Source organism: Enhydra lutris, unplaced genomic scaffold (assembly GCF_002288905.1).
Source record: "Enhydra lutris kenyoni isolate GAN:26980312 unplaced genomic scaffold, ASM228890v2 scaffoldscaffold27, whole genome shotgun sequence".
Taxonomy (NCBI): Eukaryota; Metazoa; Chordata; class Mammalia; order Carnivora; family Mustelidae; genus Enhydra; species Enhydra lutris.
In genome coordinates this window covers 24,282,525-24,301,472 of record NW_019154111.1, presented here as the reverse complement: position 1 = coordinate 24,301,472, position 18,948 = coordinate 24,282,525, and the positions used below count along the sequence as shown (strand labels likewise).

General features: G+C 34.0%; 1 protein-coding gene across 6 annotated transcripts in view; it reads right to left on the bottom strand.

Moving 5' to 3' along the window:
- The window catches only part of LOC111152064 (transcription factor EC), a 118,437-nt gene that overhangs the window by 9,774 nt on the left and 89,715 nt on the right, over nt 1-18,948 (bottom strand). For 5 of the 6 annotated variants that reach the window (XM_022510348.1, XM_022510352.1, XM_022510353.1 and 2 more), the window contains exons 3-4: nt 16,704-16,790; nt 940-1,054 (exon numbers count right to left, since the gene is read on the bottom strand). In XM_022510348.1, coding sequence (XP_022366056.1) covers nt 940-1,054; nt 16,704-16,790 — 202 coding nt within the window. The remainder of the gene's footprint in view (nt 1-939; nt 1,055-16,703; nt 16,791-18,948) is intronic. The other variant, XM_022510349.1, reaches the window with a different exon arrangement.

The window sequence follows — 18,948 nt, the reverse complement described above, 5'->3', positions numbered from 1 at the left end:
AAAGAGGCAATGGCTAACCTTTTAGGGTTTGAATAGTAAAACCTGGATTTGTATTCTGGCCTTCCTTTTAATAGCCATGTGATCTATTACCTAAGTTCTCTGTGTCTCAGCTCCTCATCTGTAAAATTGGCATAATATAATACCTATCTGATGATCACTGTGATGATGAAAAGAGGTACAGTGCATAGCAAATATTAAACTGTTCAATCATTATTATTATTTTAAGAATTTTAAGATTATTCAAAATTATTTCAGCTTAATTTTTACAACCAACATTTTTCATAATTAACTATGATTTCTACATCCCTGGAGTTGGAACTAGCAACACTTCTTAGGTATTCTTATCAAACACTTCCAGGAAATGACACTTTATGTGCTACATGGTTGCAAGCATTTGTGATAGTCTCCAACATCGCCTACCATGATTCTCAACGATATTCACATCCTTGGGTGTTTCTTTGCACATTAGACAGGGCTGACCTGGGATACCAACAGAATATGTGAAAATGACTAGTGTGGTCACTAGTGTGACCAAGACTAGGTCATAAAATACATGTTCAATTACCACTTTAGTGTCTCTTGGATCACCAGTCATGTCATGAGGACATTTGATCAGCCTCATAGAAAGGTTCACGTGGTAAAGAGACAAAGTCTCTTGCCAACAAACAGCACTAACTTTCAAGACCTGCAACAGAATTGTTTTGGGAGCACATCCTTTAGCTTGCCTCAAATGTCTGTACCTCTGGACAACATCTTGACTGTAGCCTTATGGAAGACTGAGTGAAAACCAATTTTCTAAGCCATCTGGATTTCTGACCCATAGAGATGATATGAGAGAGTAAGTATTTATTATTTCAAGTTGTTAAGTTTTGGGATAATTTGTTATATAACAAAGGAAGTAGTTGATTTAAAAGGGATAAAACTAAAAAGCAACATTACCTGTAATTTCTCTTTTCATTGGCAGACTACTTGGACAGGAAGCACTTGTAAGGCCCATATTAACTGGTGAAATTCCCTGCTCACCACTATACACGTCCAAAATACTTCCAGACAACTTTAGAAATAAAAGGAAGAAAAGATGAATCAAACCTCCTATAGACACTGATATATTTAGATGCATATTTTAAATTTGCCATTTTATTAATAATTGTTATATACAGCATTTTAATTTTAAACAAGAGTGAATATGCATTGACTTTTCAAAATCATTATGGGATGCTTGTGGATATGTTGACAAAAAGCTATTTATATTTAAGCAAAAAAAGAAATTAGTTCACTCATGAAAGAAAATTCTGATTAATATTTACAAAGTTATTGAAGTTTGATCTGCACATTACTATTATAAATGAGTAAGATTTTAAAAAATCGCTTGGACAAAGTCAATATACATATTAGCAAAGCTGGAAAGTTCATTGCATATCATAAATTAGGTATAATGGCTGAACATTTTGGAAGCCTTCTTAATGCCATCAGTGCTACCAGCAACTCATAGTCAAGAGGTGTTTTACACTGTTAATTAAGTGAGAAACTTTCTTTCCTTCCTGGAAGGCATACTTTTTCTCATCGCACACTTAATGTTCTAGATTATTATAAATATCCCAGCTGGTAACCAAAAGTAGTCTAAAACTACTTTGCCTCTAGTGGATATAGGGTACATCTAATTATAGAAACACTGCAATTTCTAATGTGCTTCTTGAGAACAATTTTTCAGAAAACTAAGATGTTTTATAACAAAATTCAAAATTGTACAAATTTATTATTTAAAATGTGCTTATTGATTTGACTTCCCAAGAAAATTTAATTTAAATAATATTCATAACTCAAGTTAATATTCATTATTCCAGAGCAAGCCACATTTAAAATGTAGGATTTGAACATTTAAAATATTTCCATTTTAAGTACCCATATTTCATTTCTGGGCAGTAAAATAAGAACCAAATAAGTAGCAACTTTTTTCTTTTCTTAAGGATTAGAAATAATAATCAAACAAAATTATAACTATATTATTACAGAGATTCTTAATTCCTTATTTACATTTTTTGTAAAACTCCAATTCAAACTGAGGGAAATTTTTGATACTTATAAAGTCAGACTGAAAATAAATGTGAACAAAGAACATTTTAAGACCAAAATTAATTCTGACATAATAATCCATTAAACTACAGTAACAAATATTGTGAACTTTGGAGGAAAAGGAACTTGAAAAATACAGTGGAAATCAGGCTAATATATGTGAATATGTATATCAATAAGGATATCATAGATGAATATGTTATTCTGATACATATTTTTATATGTTGGCTCTTTTCATTATTTACTCTATTAAGACTCATCTTTATTTTATATAAACTCACTGTTTTAAAATGTATTTTTACTTCATAAATCTTGGAAGGGAACACTTAAGTTGAGTATTTACTCCTGTTCAAGTTCCTCATCTAAAAAATAGTTGATCAAATTGGATAGATGATGAGTGCTTATATAGGAAAAATACAATTAGGAAGAAATCTTAAAAGCAGATATTTCCCTAACGTGTGAGTCATTTAGTCATACTGTAAAAGTAAAAAATTTCAAGACCTTTTTTGAAAATCTTGTTGGTTATAAGCTGAGGCATCACCAACCTGAATTGTACATTTCCTCCGTGCCTTTGAGAAATATAATGGATGTGCTGAACAAAAAGATAGGGAGTGAGGGGGAAGGAAGAGGGAAGGAACCAGAGAAAGGGCACTTTTCTCTGAAGAGCTTGAATTCAGATGGATTTCAATGCAGCAGTGGCAAATTGCAAAAATGTTTAAGAAGAAAAGGAGCTATATTACATATATACTGTAACAGTAAAGTGATAAGTTCCCAACTATAACATTACTCTGGGTCCATGTTACTTGGTCAGACCATACCTAATATAGAAATGGTGCTGGAATTCTGATAATGAATCTAATCCTGCTTAACTATAGGTATATTACATTTTCTTCTGACCTTGATTATTGTTTAATTTATGCCCTAAAGCATAATGATTAATATCGTATTTAATTTTATGCTGTAGGTACCACTCTATTTCATGTAAATGACTAATCACTTTTTGAATATCATTAGACAACTGGTTTCAATTTCAAAATATGTATTATACTTCCTGTTATCTATAGTGCCTTTCCTCCTTTAAAATATGTGAGTACAATGTTAGTGAAAATTTAAAGATTACATACACCCTTGAAAAGGCTTACAAAGCAATATTGTATCTACTTTTCTCAAAGGTATAAGTTACTTAGGTAATGTATTAACTTTATTTTGTAGATTAGTGGGAAACTGGATAGATATTTTATGAAGAAATATTTATTATTCTGGTTTTAAAAACATTGCTTTTTCAGTAAAGCAAACCCTTGACATCACAATAGGGGAACATATCAATATTAACAACAAAATCACAAATTTTAAATATATATAATAAAGAACTCATCATAATATTTTTTCAAAAGTTAGAACATACTCCTCAAGACAATACTTCCTTCTGGTAAAAAGCATGACCCCTGATATCAGAAGTTGCCTTCAGGTGAGGAGTGATTGCCAGTGGTTCTTGTTGTTTATGGTTCTCCACCCTAGATTTTAGTCACACCTCCATTAGTGAGACTATAAAGACTGAAGTAGACTAGGCCCTGACCTTCCCACATATGTACTTTCACATATGTAATTTCACAGTAGCTGATATTCCTGAAGAAAACAAACAAACTAGTCAACATATCAAAACATTTGAGGAAAATGATTACTTCAAAAGTAAAACAACATGCAATGTGAGAGATAACACCAGAAGCAAAAATTTTAAAAAAAAGAAAGATCACATGAAACCAATTTTCTTAAATTAGTCTAATGTTCGTTCTAAAAAAATAAAAAGTTTGTAATAATTAATAATATAAAATGAGAACAAATTAACATATAAGTGGCCAAAGTGAATAAGCAGAAAGAAGAGGTTTGAAAATATAGTACTTGAAAAATAGTATTATAAAGAATATAAAATGGAAAATAGCATCATGAACACAGTGAGAAAGGAATAATGGAATTAGTAAACTATAAAACCAAATTGAAGTAATCTTTCAGGAGGATGAAGAAAAGGACCCAGAAATAGAACATATAGAAGAAAATCTAGCTAGTATGGAAGACAGATTTATTAGAACTACAATACAAATATTAGAAGTTGCAGAGAGAAAGAGAAATAAAATTAGAAGAAAGAAAATTTTTAAGAAATAATGGAGATACATTTCTGAGAATTAACTAACTAAAGTCTATTGTTTTATTAAATATTATTTTATCATGATTTTATTTTTATTAAAAAATAGATAGGAAAAACTTACACCCAGACATATTACAGTGAAATTTTACAGTATACAATGACAAAGAGGAGAATCTAAAAGCCTAAAGAGAAAAAGGTAAGATTATGTCCAAAGGAACAAGAATCTGGTTAACATAAGAGTTTTCAATAGCAACATTGAATGAAAGAGGAAAGTGAATGAGTATTTTTTAAATGTTGAAAGAAAAGAACTTAAAACACAAGTTTATATCCAGCCTAAGAGTCATTCACAAATGAGGCCATGATAGAAATATTCCTAGAGTCATAAAATACTTAAGAATGTTTACCCAGAAAAACTAACATTGAAAACAGTTTTGGATAAAGTACCTAAATAGAAGAAGATATTTAAAGGATATGCTTCAAAAATACAAAATAAAAATGATCACATACCTTAGTAAGTGGTTGTAGTCTAAAAAAGATGAGGAGAACCAAGGTAAAAAAAAAAAAAAAAGAAATATATAATGATATAACTCGGTATTAAAGTGTAGATAATATCAATATGATTGAAGTGAAGTAGAAGGAAACCAAAGGGTGTAAAAGTGGTTAAAACTAAGGAGAAATAAATGGGCACACTTAAATAATAAAGTAAGATGGGAGAAACAGGTGAACACATATCAGTGTAAATGAGTCAAGCCTCTCAGCAAAAAGGCTGACAGTTTGGATAAGACAGTACAAGAGACACACCTACATAGTGAAGGACACACAAAGATTGAAAATTAAAGGATGGAAAAAAATATAGCCAGTAAATGATAACCATAGAAAACTGACATAGCTATATAAATATCAGAGAAAATAGATTTAAAAATTAGAAAATGTACTAGGGATAGACAGAGTCTCTACATAATAACAAAGAGTGAAATTCTCAAAAAATGAATTATAATTATAGGCATGCATTCATATAATAAAATAACCTCAAAATATGCAAAACTAAATGTTTTGAACTGTAAGGCAAAATTAATAAATCCGCCAATGTAGTGGGAAATTTTGACATTTCTCCTCATTTTTGGAAAGTCGAGCAGACAACAATAATCAGTAATGTTATAGAACATTTGAATAAAAAAACTAAAAACTTGGCCCAATAGACACTGCAAACTTCCATATCCAAATATTAGAGAACATATAATTTTCTTGAGTATATATGGGACATATATAAATATTGATTATGAACTCTGTCAAAAAACACCTTCAATATATTTCATAGAGACTTGATTTCTAAAATCCTTGGAAATTTTTAAATAATTCAAAAGTAAAGAAAAAATCATGCTGGAATTTAGAAATAAGTAAAAGATACTAAAAATACACATAAAGAAACTTCTGGGATATGGCAAAACAATGCTTTCAAGGATATTTATACCTTTAAAAAGTAATATAAAAAATAGATAAGAATTTGAAATTTGATAAATTATCATTCTCAAGAAGCTAGGAAAATAACCAAATAAACCCAAAGAAAGTAGAAAAGATAATAAAATAAGAACAAAAATTATTGAAAAAAATATAAAAGTAGATCCACAAAGCAAGTTTTTTTTTAATTAACAGAAATGACATGTTTCTGGCAAGATTTAGGAAAAATAAATAAGAATAAATAAATACTATTTCAAGTGAAAGAAAGGTAATACTAAGAGTACAAGTTGAGATTTAAAAATAAGCAAGACAAAAAAAAAAAAAAAAAATAAGCAAGACAATGTTGTCTGTTTTTACCACTTCTATTCAACATAGTATTAGAAATTCTAGCCAGAGCCATTAGGCAAGAAAAAGAAACAAAGTCATCCAATTGGAGAAGTATGAATAAAATGATCATGTTCATAGATGACATGATTTTATATTTAGAAAAACCTGAGATTACACACACACATATATACACAGAGCTATTAGAGCCAACAAAGAAATTCAGCAAAGTTGCCAGATATAAAATGAACACCCAAAAGTCAGTGTCTCTTTTATACACTAGCAATAAAGAATCTGAAAAGGAAATTAAGAAACCAATCCTATTTACAAGAACATCAAAAAGAATAAAATATTTAGTAATAACATTTACTCAAGGAGCCAAAAGACTTGTACACCGAAAATGAAAAATATTGCTAAGGGAAATTTAAAAAGACATGTATAAATAGAAAGACATTGCATATTCTTTGATCAGAAGACTTAATATTATTAAGATGACAACAGTACCCAAAGTGATCTACAGATTCAATTGACTCTCAAAAGCACTTTTTGTAGAAAAAGAAAAACCCATTCTAAAATTCATATAGAATTTTGGGGGTCCCCAAACACAATCTTGAAAAAGAACAAAGGTGGAGGACGCACACGTCCAGATTTTAAAACTTACAATAAAGTGACAATAATCAAAATAGTGGGTGTTTGCATAATAGCAGACATAGACCGATGGAGTGGAATTTCTGCACTATTTCAGACACAGTGTAGAAATAAACCCTCAACTATATGGTGAAATGATTTGACAAAGGTGCCAAGATCATTCAATAGGGACAGGACAGTCTTTTCAAAAAATGGTGTTGGAGAAAGTAAATTCCACATGCAAAAGAACAAAGTTGGACCCTTATCTTATATGTTATACAAAAATTAACTTGAAGTGGATCAAAGATCTAAACATAAGAACTAAAACTATGAAGGTTCTCAGAAAAAAGATGGGGGAAATCTTGATAATGAGCTCAGTGATGATTTTTTTTTAATCTTCCACTAAAGTCACAGGCAACCAAAAAAAAAAAAAAAGAATTTAGACTTCATCAACATTTAAAGCTTTGTACATCAAAGCACATTAAAAGGAGTGAAAAGATAACTCATCAGTATAATACTGAAACTATTTGCAAATCATATAAGTAAGAGATTAATATCCAGATTATATTTTCTTAATATTCCAACAACTCAACAACTGCAGCAACAACAAACCACCCGATTAAAAAATGGGCAAAGGATTGGAATAGACATTTCTCCAAAGAAGAAGGCCAATAAGCACATGAAAAGATGTTCAACATCACTAGTCATTAGGGAAATATAAATTAAAACCACAATGTGATACCACTTCACATTCATTAAGATGACTATTATCAAGAGAAAGGAAAATAACAAGTGTTGGTAGGGTGCAAAAATTGGAACCTTTTCCAATGATGTGAATGTGAAATAATGCAGTTGTTGTGGAAGATGATATGACAGTTTCAAGTGATCTTTGTAAAAACTCCATGAGGAGTTAAAATGTTTCCCATTTTAAATATAAAATAATTAAAACTGAAAAATTAAGTTATCTCAAGATCATACAGTTATAGAAATAGTGGGCTTGGGATTTAATTTTGGGTCTATATGAAACAAAGGCTGGATTCTTTACTACCTACCCTAGTCTGGAAAGGTCCTTTCCTTAACACTTAGAATGGTAAGAAGTGATTTGAACATGCAAAAAGTTGGAAGCCATTGAACAATTTTTTTCTCAGTTTTATTCAATATCAAAATCCAACCTACTCTCTAAGGCTCAACTTAAAGTCCAAACGTTCTCCAACACTGTCTTTCATGGTAGCAGTGTTTATTTTTCTCCTCACCAAAACATACAGGACTAATAAACTCAATCATAAATTTAATAATTTAGTTTATATTTATTGTTTTACCCCTCTTCATTTATATTCCACTCAGCAAAGAGAGTACTGTAGTATATACTACTTACCATGTTCATGTAAATTAATTACTTATATAAAAGCCTGAGAATTTTCTGGAGAGGGGTGTGTGTGTGTGTGTGTGTGTGTGTGTGTGTGTGTGTACATATATGTATGCATAATGTATGTGTATAGATGTATCATATATGTATACTATGTATGTTTGTCTATACGTAGGTGTGGTCTGTGTGTACAATATGTCCTTCTCCCAGATAATCTCATTATAAATACAAAAGAGGAAAGAAAATACATTTGTTATATATTTTCAGAAAATTTTTCAGTATAAACACTAAAAGCAAAAAACTTCATATACCCTTACATATATATGTGTATGTGTGATATCTATGTGTCTATATTTACATCACATATTTAGTGTAAGCTTCATGGGAAAACTCTGAGTTGTTTGGATCTTCTATTTTTCTTTTCTGTGAAGACATTCACAGTGGAACTAAAATGGTAAAAGTAGCCTGAAATTATTAGAATAACTGTAGACATAAAAAGAAGAGAAACATCAGGCATAAAGAGAGAGCACTGTAGGGGAGAACATACCACACAATGTATGCATACATAAAAAAAAGATGGCATTTAAAAGATTATTTTTTTCCTTTGGGGTATTTATTCATTTAAATGTAGTAAACTAGATTTTTCCAGTTTTAAGACACACACTATTGATCTCCCTCTGTATTTTATTTGCAAAAGCAGGGCTACGTATGAGGTTTGAATGACAAACATTGAATAGGGAAGTCCCACTGAGTTATTATTATTTTTGTTCTATTATGAGTGAAGAAAAATAATGTGTTGGGCGGGAGTAGAAGGTCCCTTGTCCTTGGCCAGCTGGCTTATAACTTAAGTAGAAAAGATAAAACACAAAATAGAGATGGTAACTTAGAAATACTTTTGCTTCACACACTTTATATACATATGATCTACTTAATACTAAATTAATAAAAACAGTGATTGACTTAATATAAACACTACAATAAATAACCAGTGGAACCCTCACTTTCTGATAGAAAAGTCCCAATATACATTTTTAACAATTCTTTTTTTTACTACAGAGACAATAACAGTATTTTTACTGTATTCAGAGCACCTAAAACTATGTTGTAAGTAAACAAGTTTGTTGGTGTACAGTAGATTATATATTATGCATTTCAAAGCTCAATTTCTACATACCTTGTTTTATTGACTATTAGTTTATAAAGCTGACATTCAGTATTTAAGGTGGCTTCATCTCCAGACATTGAAAGAATTCCAAAATGCACTTGCTCACCAGTTTTAACGCTGCAGTGTCTCTAACCTTCACGAGAGCAACCGTTTTCTCTTTCTACTTCATCATTTTCTTTTCCTTAAAAACTGGCAAACAATAACTGAGAGGACTGGGCAGAAAACTCAGCGCCAAGGTGAACTTTGGCTCTTCCTTGGACTTTAAGACTAATCTGCTCTAAATTGTGATTGACAAAAGCTTGCTTGTTGATGTTATGCCGTCCTCTCAAGTTCCAACCAAATGCAAGGGGTTGTTAATATTTACTCAGTCCTCGTCTCTGGAATGGTCTTGAACTATAACAGTTTACTGAGATTGCCAAATGCCATCAGCATTTACAGACACCTGATTGAAAAAATAGCTATCTATGATAAAAGAAATGAGTTACTCTGCACCACCACGTCTCGAAAAGGAAGGGGTGAAACCAAGACCACCTGGTGGAAATTATAGGGAGACAGATCTAAACTCACCGGCTAAGCTATCAGCCTACATGTGTGTGGCAGAGAATCCTATCAGGCCGGAGTTCCTTCAAATCTTAGGATTCTACAGTTCTAGGAAACAGCTTCCTTCTGAGGCTGCTGGCACAGGAGGGTGGGTAGGATTGTTGTCGCATCTGGTATCCTGCAGGACTGGATTCAAACCCTCCCCTGCCATTCACTAACTGTGGTAACTGGGACAAATTACTGAACTTCTCTAAGCCTCTTTCCTCAACTGTAAAGTTATTACAGGTAATACTAGCCTCTCTCCCATAGGTTTATTGGGATGATCTATACAATTTTTCACAAAAAGCGTTCTGCACAATCCTTGTCACAAAACAAGTACCTGAGGCACAGTAGCTATTATAACAGTTGTTATCCTTGTTGCTACTGCTTTTTCTGTTAAAAAATTATTAAATACTGGGGCGCCTGGGTGGCTCAGTGGGTTAAGCCTCTGCTTTCGGCTCAGGTCATGATCCCAGGGTCCTGGGATCGAGTCCCGCGTCAGCCTCTCTGCTCACAGGGAGCCTGCTTTCCCCCTTCTCTCTCTGCCTGCCTCTCTGTCTACTTGTGATCTCTGTCAAATAAATAAATAAGATCTTAAAAAAAATTATTAAATACTAATGTATAATGGGAATAATTTTTTCAATATGTGTGGATTTTGAAGTACTTATTTAACATGTGTTTGCTGACCTCCTATCATGTGCTAGGCATTGTGCTAGGTGCTGAGGATAAAATAATAAACAGGTCACAGCTCTAGGTTCCAGGGACATAGCAGTGAACAAGACAGACAAAATGTTTATCCTCAAAGAGTTTACATTCTAGGGGTGGGAGCACATAATAAATAGGTAAATAAAATAATCATTCTAATAAGTGTCAGAGGTCATCAAAATAAGACAGCGATTTAGGGACTGATGAGATGGGGTCTTTTAGCTAGCCTGATTGTGGAAGGCCTCTGTGACAAGTTGATACTGACTGAAGATTGGAAACTTCAGCCATGCAAAGGGGCAGCCATACAAAGATCTGGGACAAAAAAGGAAGTTCAATGGTCCTAAGATGAGAGTAAGCATGTCATGTTCAAGGAGCAGGAAGAAGGCTATTGAGGCCAAAGCCTAAAGTTAAAGGGAAATGCTGACAATGGTAAAATGTCTGGATTATATTCTGAGGATTTTAGGAAGTTGACAGAATGTTAAGCAAGGACAAACAGGATCTAATTTTTGCTTTGTGCAGATCATTCTGGCTACTGTGTGAACAGCTGTAAGGGGCAAGAAGTAGCAGAGAAGTTAGGCTAGATTCTGTTTCTGAAGTTCAAGTGAGAGATGATGGTAGCTCGGAAAAGTGTTTTTAGTAGAGGAGCTGATAAGAAGCTGGGAGATTTGGGAAATCTCGAATGCTTGTTAGAATGTACTGATAGATGTGGAGGTGTGGGAGTAAGAGAGAGAAGAAAGATGACTCTTTAGGAGTAGGGGTTCTAGATGAACCAAAAGTAGATTTGGGTAGGTGGGGGAGGGGGCAAAAGCTTTCTGTCAATCATATTAAGTTTGAGATGTCCAGTAGAAGCATAAAAGATTTCAGGCAGTAGGATAAATGGGTCTAGCATATAAGGGAGAGATCTAGGCTAGAAAAGGGTAGAGATCACCTGTAGGATGTATAAATACATGAAAAAAAAGGGCTAAAGTCTGTGCCTTGGAACAGGTGAGAATTTAGACACCTATTAGAAAAGAAAGAACCAGGAAGGTGGGTAGAAAAGCAGAAAATGTGGTGCCAGAGAATCCCCGATCATACTTCAAGAAGGAAAAATGGTCAACCACGGCAAATACCACAGAGAAGCCAAGTGAGGTGAGAATGAAGACCTTACTACTGGCTTCTACTTTGGTTGGTTTTAAGAGCTCCTTTAGAATTGTGAGGACAACGGCTCTGTTGGAGACTAGAAAACAGAAGGGTAGGAAATGGTGGCAGGGTGAGGATGGAAGCAAGAAGTCCTTCTGTGTGTAAATAAGTCATGAAATAGTGTGGCAACCAGAGAGAAAATGTGTTCAGAAGGAGTTTTGGTTTTACTTTTAGGGAGTGTTATTAAAGACCAGTGTAATGATGATATGCATAATCCTATAGATCAGAATAGACTGATTATGGAGGAGAAGGACTCACTATTTAGAGAAGGAAAGACCTTGAGAAGGTAAGAAGGAGTAAGATCCAGGGCACAAGTGGTGGGCTGGCCTTAGATTATGAGCTGGAACAACTATTCTAATAGAAGAGATGGCAGAAGAAATGAAAACAGATGCAGGTGGTTTAGTAGAATTGGTAATGCCAAGCTAATGAATGAATCCAATAGTGTTGCATACATTTGCTCCTTGAAATACATTGTAAAAGAGAAATTGGCTGCAAAATGAAGAATGGGCAATGAATTGTGGGGTTTTGAGGAGAGAAGGGAAGATATTAAAAACTGGTCTGAATGAATGAGAACTTTCACAGGGCATAGATGTGTATACCTGCAGAATGGGTGGTGAAAGGCCCTGCAAAGTTTTGGTGATGTATTTGAGGTGAGTACTATGAACAATATGGTGAAATTTTATCCGTTAAGCTGCTCGGGTTGAGATGTGGAGTAAGATGAGAGAAGTCTAATCAGGGCAGGGGTTTTGCCAAGGAAGTAAAATGAAGAAAAATAAGGGAGATGTTAGGAGTGTTTGCAAGAGGACTGGTTAGAGTGCATGACCAAGGACTCTAGACAGGTTAAAGAAATTTCCAAAATGTTGTGAATGTGAAGTCATAGCTATTGAAAACAGTGATAGAGTCCATTGATTTAGAGCTTGAACAACTGGTGAAATAATAACACTACAGTAGAGGTACAAATAGAATGTTAGGGTTAAAAAGTGTGAAATGAAGATCTTATGGGATAGAAAAAATAGCACTAACAAGATCTAGGATGCAATCATGTGAAGGAATGGCTAAATGGGGAAGAGAAAAATAAATTGACACTAAAGAAACTGAGAAACTGACAGGTTAGGGTTTTGTCAAAAGTATGACTGGTTTGGCTGAATGTTTCTTGCACCTTGGCTCTTTGCAATCTAGTTTACATAGTTGTTACAGTAAGAAGACACTGACACATTAGGGTTAGAAAGCAAGAGGTAATTTCTTAATTATTCTAACTCTAGTCACTGATCACTCAACATTCATTTCTGGGTCAGAAATACGTGGGCTAAATTGATCTGCAAAGACTTTGAACTCCTTCATTCAACCTGGATAAATGGGAAGGATGACCACAAGTGGTCCAAGATTCCCCTCAGAACTTCCAAGTTTCCAATCAATGGAAGTTATTATGTGACTTTTAGTTAAGCCTATACGTAGTGTTCCTAAGAGAAATCTTAGCTAAGTGAGATCCAAGGTTTCCTGCTTCCACAGCAAGAGACTGCTAAAATGACTAACAGCACACTCAGTCAGCAGCCCCTGAGATTCTACAGATTTCTAGAAGAACTAGAGAAATTATACGTAAAATATATAGAAAAGTGAGTTTCACATAATAGGTGAGAAATTAATAATAATTATTGTTAATTGATAACTATCTCACTTTTGAAGGACATCTGTTGGTTTAGCCTCGTTAGAATTCCCTGACATTTATTTTGTTAACAACTCCTGTTCTAATTTTAGTGTATGTGCTGCCAAAGCGAGCACAACAACTCCTATTCTCATTCTCACTCTTAGTCTAGGTAGTTTGTTGTGTGCTCAATCCACAGCTCTAGGGTGGGCCCAAGACCCAGAGAAATTGACTTGGGTTAGATATATGACAGATATTGCTCTGGTAAGAATCGTGCCAGAGATTTAACTGGAACTAAGGGGAAAACGATGTTCTCCTTCCCTTAGGTTGCCAAGCCTGACTGACTGTATCCATTTGGATGAATTTGGCAATATAACAATCAAAAAACTCTGGTACACTTAGCTTATAAAATAAAGGGAAAAAAAATCTTACGTAATGTGAAATCCATAGGTAAAGAATTCTCCAGGGGCATATAAGCAGGATTTCTTTCAGCTTTTCTTCTCCCTTTGTTTCTTTTGATTTTCTTTATTTACTTAGCTTCTGGGCAATAAAATGACTACATCAGTCACATTGTCCTACAACATCACAGAGAGGCAAAAACCTTCTCTTTCTTGGGTCTACTTTAAAGACTTAAGAACATTCCCAGGGAGCTGCTCAACATGTCAAAATCACAACACAGGCTCATTCCTAAAACTGTCTTCTGCCAGGGGAAAGCGGGGCCACCAAGATTGGCTTAAATTAATCAGAAACTTCTCTTCCTTGTGAAGAAGTAGATGTCGGCAAAAAAAACAAAACCAAAAACAAAACAAAAACTGGGTTAGCAAGAAGAAACTATGTGGAACTATGTGCATAGCTTGGAATAGGCTATGATAGTGTTTGCTCACAAGCTGGGAAAAAAGCCAGCACAGCAGAAAACAAAGGCAAAGTTATGGAGGGCTGCGTGCATGCGATAGTATTAACAATTTACACGTGACATGAACCAACAAATTTCTTTCATGCTTAAGCCTCAGATGAGCCAGATTCGACCATCTGCACCAAAAGTTCACTTGCTAACACTCTCACTCAAAGCATTCCTCTGAATCCAACAGGTCTTTATTTTTATCCACATGAACTATAAAAATCCTTCAGAGTTTCCTATCTGTTCTACCAGCCATTCTTAAGCATTCTTTTTTTTCTCACCTCTTGACTTTTCTTATGTTGTTCTCTTAACTTGCTACTTTTCTGTGTTCCTGGCTACCTCTTAAAAATCTTAAGTATCCCTCATAACTGTATTTAAAATATCTTTTCCTAAAGCACTTCCAAAAAAATCTCAATGTAATATAGTTTCTCCTTCACTTGAACCCCAGAGCAGCTCTCTGACTAGTGTTTCAAATGTACATATGTAGTATACTAGTATACTAATGTAAGCATAGTACATATATAAAGCCTTGGAAATAAAAGATTTTAATTATTCTTATAATGCAGAAGATAGCAGAGAGGTTAAGTGACTTGCACAACATCTAGATTAGAATCTGGGTTTAACACCGAGATCCACACACTCCCTCCCTGCCCCTCCGGTGCACCTCACTCATTGCCTCACTATCATGTGATCTCCTGACTTGTGAACTGTGTCTTACTCAAGTTGAGTTTCCGATAGTAAATGGATTATGCTTTGTACATAATACATGTTGAATAAATGTATTTGGTTAATTGAACTCTTTGGTTTTATGTGTAGATCTAGACTTATCAGTGATTGCTGATTGGTATTTCTTGATGTAAGTGCAGGTAGGCCTGTAGTATCTATCTTTTTAAAAGGACATCCTAGGGGCGCCTGGGTGGCTCAGTGGGTTAAAGCCTTTCCTTCAGTTCAGGTCATGATCCCAGGGTCCTGGGATCGAGCCCCGCATTGGGCTCTCTGCTTAGCAGGGGGCCTGCTTCCCCCTCTCTCTGTCTCTGCCTGCCTCTCTGCCCACTTGTGGTCTCTGTCTGTCAAATAAATAAATAAAATCTCTTTAAAAGGACATCCTAGCTATCATATGCAAATTCCAGATAGTTATTGCCACCAATTTGCCCTGAGGAAGGCATTCTATGCAGCCTCTACAAAACAAGATAATTTGACAAAGAAAATGTTTCAGTATACAATTTTAATGAGTACTACATACAAAGAAAAGATTGCAGGAAATTAATATCAATTCCTAAAACCCAGAGGTTGAATACTATTTAAGAAAATAGTAACTTCATGCTGTGAAATTAGACAGGGAGAAATTATCATTAATAATATATTTATCTAGAAAATTAGTCAGATTTCCTATAACTATGCTGCCTGAAATCTGAAGAGAGAAGAGGTAGAAAGAATTGTCAGTTTATCCTAAAAAATAAAATAAAATAAAAATAAAGGCTGCAAAAAGACTAAATTTTAAACTTCATTTGAACTTTGTCAGATAATGCCAGTATTCATGACCTATTCTAGAAGGCCCTGCATATTAGAGGAAAGAGATACTTCTCTCTAGATATTCTGTCTGGGAAAAAAGGAACAGAAAAGAAAAAAAAATGGATACTTTCTTTAGGTCTTAAATTTATATGTTCATCATTAACATATCCCAGCTCATTGATTTGCTGATGAAAAATATCCATACTACACAATATAGTCAGAATCCATTTTCTTTAAATGAAATGTTTAAAATAACAACTCTATCATAATCTTTCATATTTTTCCCACTTTTTGAAAAGATCTAAAACCATAAACAAGCCAACCAACAATAACCCTTCAAAGTAGGTGAAAAGACCTTGCACGCCCTTTACAAATAACATTTTTAGTGATTAATAAATGAACAATGAGAAGGCAACAGCAGTCAAAGAGGAGATAAGACACCATCCCTTCATGACACATCATTCCAGGAATTTGTGCTGATTGCAACATAGAGGTCTGTCTACAGGCCTTAAAGTAGGGTGAGGCCTGTTCTGCTTTTCTTAAGTTCATCTTTGATCTTTGGTTATTGGTTCTAAAGTGAAGTCATATTTCTTGTTGTTATAATCTTTTTCTGGTCTCTACAAAGTGTAGAGCCTCTGTATCTGATAGTTGTTAGCTGTGGTAAATTAGTCAAAACTTAGCCATTAGCTCATGAGGATGTTTTGATTATATGCTGCGATTATATGCTAAAGATTAAATCACTCGTGGAAAATAGCAGATATTTAATTAAATGGATGTTTATAAGGATTAGATAGGTAGAGAGAGAGAGAGAGAGAGAATATCACAAGCTCTATCATCTTCCTCAATAACATTACATAATCTTTTTCTGCACCAATAATATTTCCTAATATTCATCTGTTATCTTGTGTCTGTTTCAAAAACGTAGAAGAAGACACCATTTACTAATCAAATTAAATTTCTTTTTTTTTTAAATCATCAGATGCCATTATTTATTTCAATCTCATTGACCTCCTCAGGTCTAGAAACACTTACTGTTCTTTGCATTAGCAGAGGAGAATCTGTTCCTTCCTCTTTAAAACTTGACTCCATACCGATTATATCCTCAATTACGTCTTCCATCTAGCAAAATATAATACATTTAGAATACTGTGCATAATGATAAAAGTTGTGCTTCAGCTTGAATTCAGAGAGAAAAAATTTAGCATTCTTTCAAAGTTTTAAAGAATATTTAAATTAAGTTTATATGTATATCAAAACCCAGAAAAGTTTAGAACTTAAAATGAAGAAATCCTGCCACTCTTTGATCTGTGTTGCTTTTCCACGCATTTGCTTCCGCCAGCTGGCAGGTGATGGCTGGGCAAATCACCCTGGGCCAGTCCCTTGGAAATCAGTATCTATATGAATAGAGTGGTTATCATGTGCCTCAAGCCAGAACCTGTGTACTTAACATGTAGAGGGATGACTTCCTACAAACTTTACTTTCCTTTTGAAATGTTTTGATTGCATCTTACAGGTGGATATTCAAATAGCAGTGGTCAAACCAGGCAATTGGTCCACATGGATACAAACTACACGGGAACATATTATCCAACTTTCCCTAATGGCTAATAATAATAATAGGAATATCAACAACAATAGTCACTGACCCATTAAACAGCAACAAAAGCAAACATACAGTGTTGGGGGATATGCCAGGCACTTTCTCTGTGCTTTGCATCCATCAGCTCATTTAATCTTCACAACAACTCTACGAAGTGATACTATCATTATCTCCATTATACAGAGGAAGAAACTGAGAGGAAAAAAAAAATGCTCAGTAGCTCATTCCAGTTTATGAAACTGTTGAGTGACAAAGGCAGGACTGAAATTCTGGAAATCTGGCCCTAAAGTCCTAACTTAAGTCAGCTTCTTACTCTCTTTCCCAATTCCTTTCTAAAATAGCCTTCCTTCTCTCCTGTACTTTAGCTGGAGAAGATTTCAAAAGCTTGTATTTAGTCACCATACAGTACGTCCTTAGTTTTTGGTGTAGTGTTCCAAGATTCATTGACATAACATTAAAAAAGAAAAAAGAAAAAAAAAAAAAAAAAAAAAAAAAAGAAAAAAACAAAACAAACAAAAACACACACAAACAAACACACACAAAAAGTTTTTTTTTTAAAAAAAAAAAAAAAAAAAGAGGGACGCTTGGGTGGGTCAGTCAGTTAAGCGTCTGCCTTAGGCTCAGGGTCATGATCCCAGAGTCTTGGGATCCAGTCCCACATCAGGCTCCCTCACCAGCGGGAAGCCTGCTTCTCCTTCTCACTCCTCTTGATTGTGGGTTTTTTTTGTTTGTTTTTTGTTTGTTTGTTTGTTTGTTTGTTTTTGCTGTGTCTCTCTCTCTGTCAAATAAATAAGTAAAATCTTAAAAAAAAAAGGTAATGAGAATGCTGAATTTATACAACTGTAGTGCTCTGAATTTCCTATAACATAGGCAGAAACAAGTAGGAGTAAACTCAGAGAGATGCGTGAGAATATTTTATGATTCTGTTAATGTTATCTTCTAAGCAAGATTTCTGAGAACCTTAGACAATCAAATATTCAGGTTTCTATTAAGATACTCCCAAAGTTGATATGCCAAAAAAAATTGGAACACTTCTCAATATTAATTTAACAAATATTTGTTGAGCAGTATTTATTGCAAGACCTTGTTGCAAGTACTAGAGCTATAAAAACAAACACCACAAAGCCTCTGCCCTCTTGGAACTCTAACGTTAATGAGGAAACAGAAACAGACAAGAAACAGCTTAATAACAGACGATGGTCTGAAGAAATTAAAGCAGGTAGGGAGAGAACTTGATGGGAATGAGTGTTATTTTAGAAAATGGTCAGAGAAGGACTTACTGGTATTTGAACAAAGACATGAGTAACATGGCAAAGAATAGTCCTTGGAAAGGAAGCAAAAATTACAAAGACCCTTAGGTAGGAAAATGGATATTGGAGAAAGAATGTCGGTCAGTGGGAAGGGAGCAAGAGAAAGGTTTGAGATGAAGTTGAAAACTATGCCCTCTATATTGTAAAAGCTTCTAGGTTGGTGGTGTCCAACAAAAATTTCTTTAAGCATAGGTATGTCATCCACACTGCCCAATATATTAGCAACTGATCACTTATAGCTACTGGGCACTTGAAAGTGTAGGTAGTTTAGCTGAGGAATTAAATCTTTTCTTTTGAAGTTTTTATTTAAATTCCTAGGCACTCAGGAATTAAGTTTTTGATATCATTGAATTTTTAAAGATTTTAG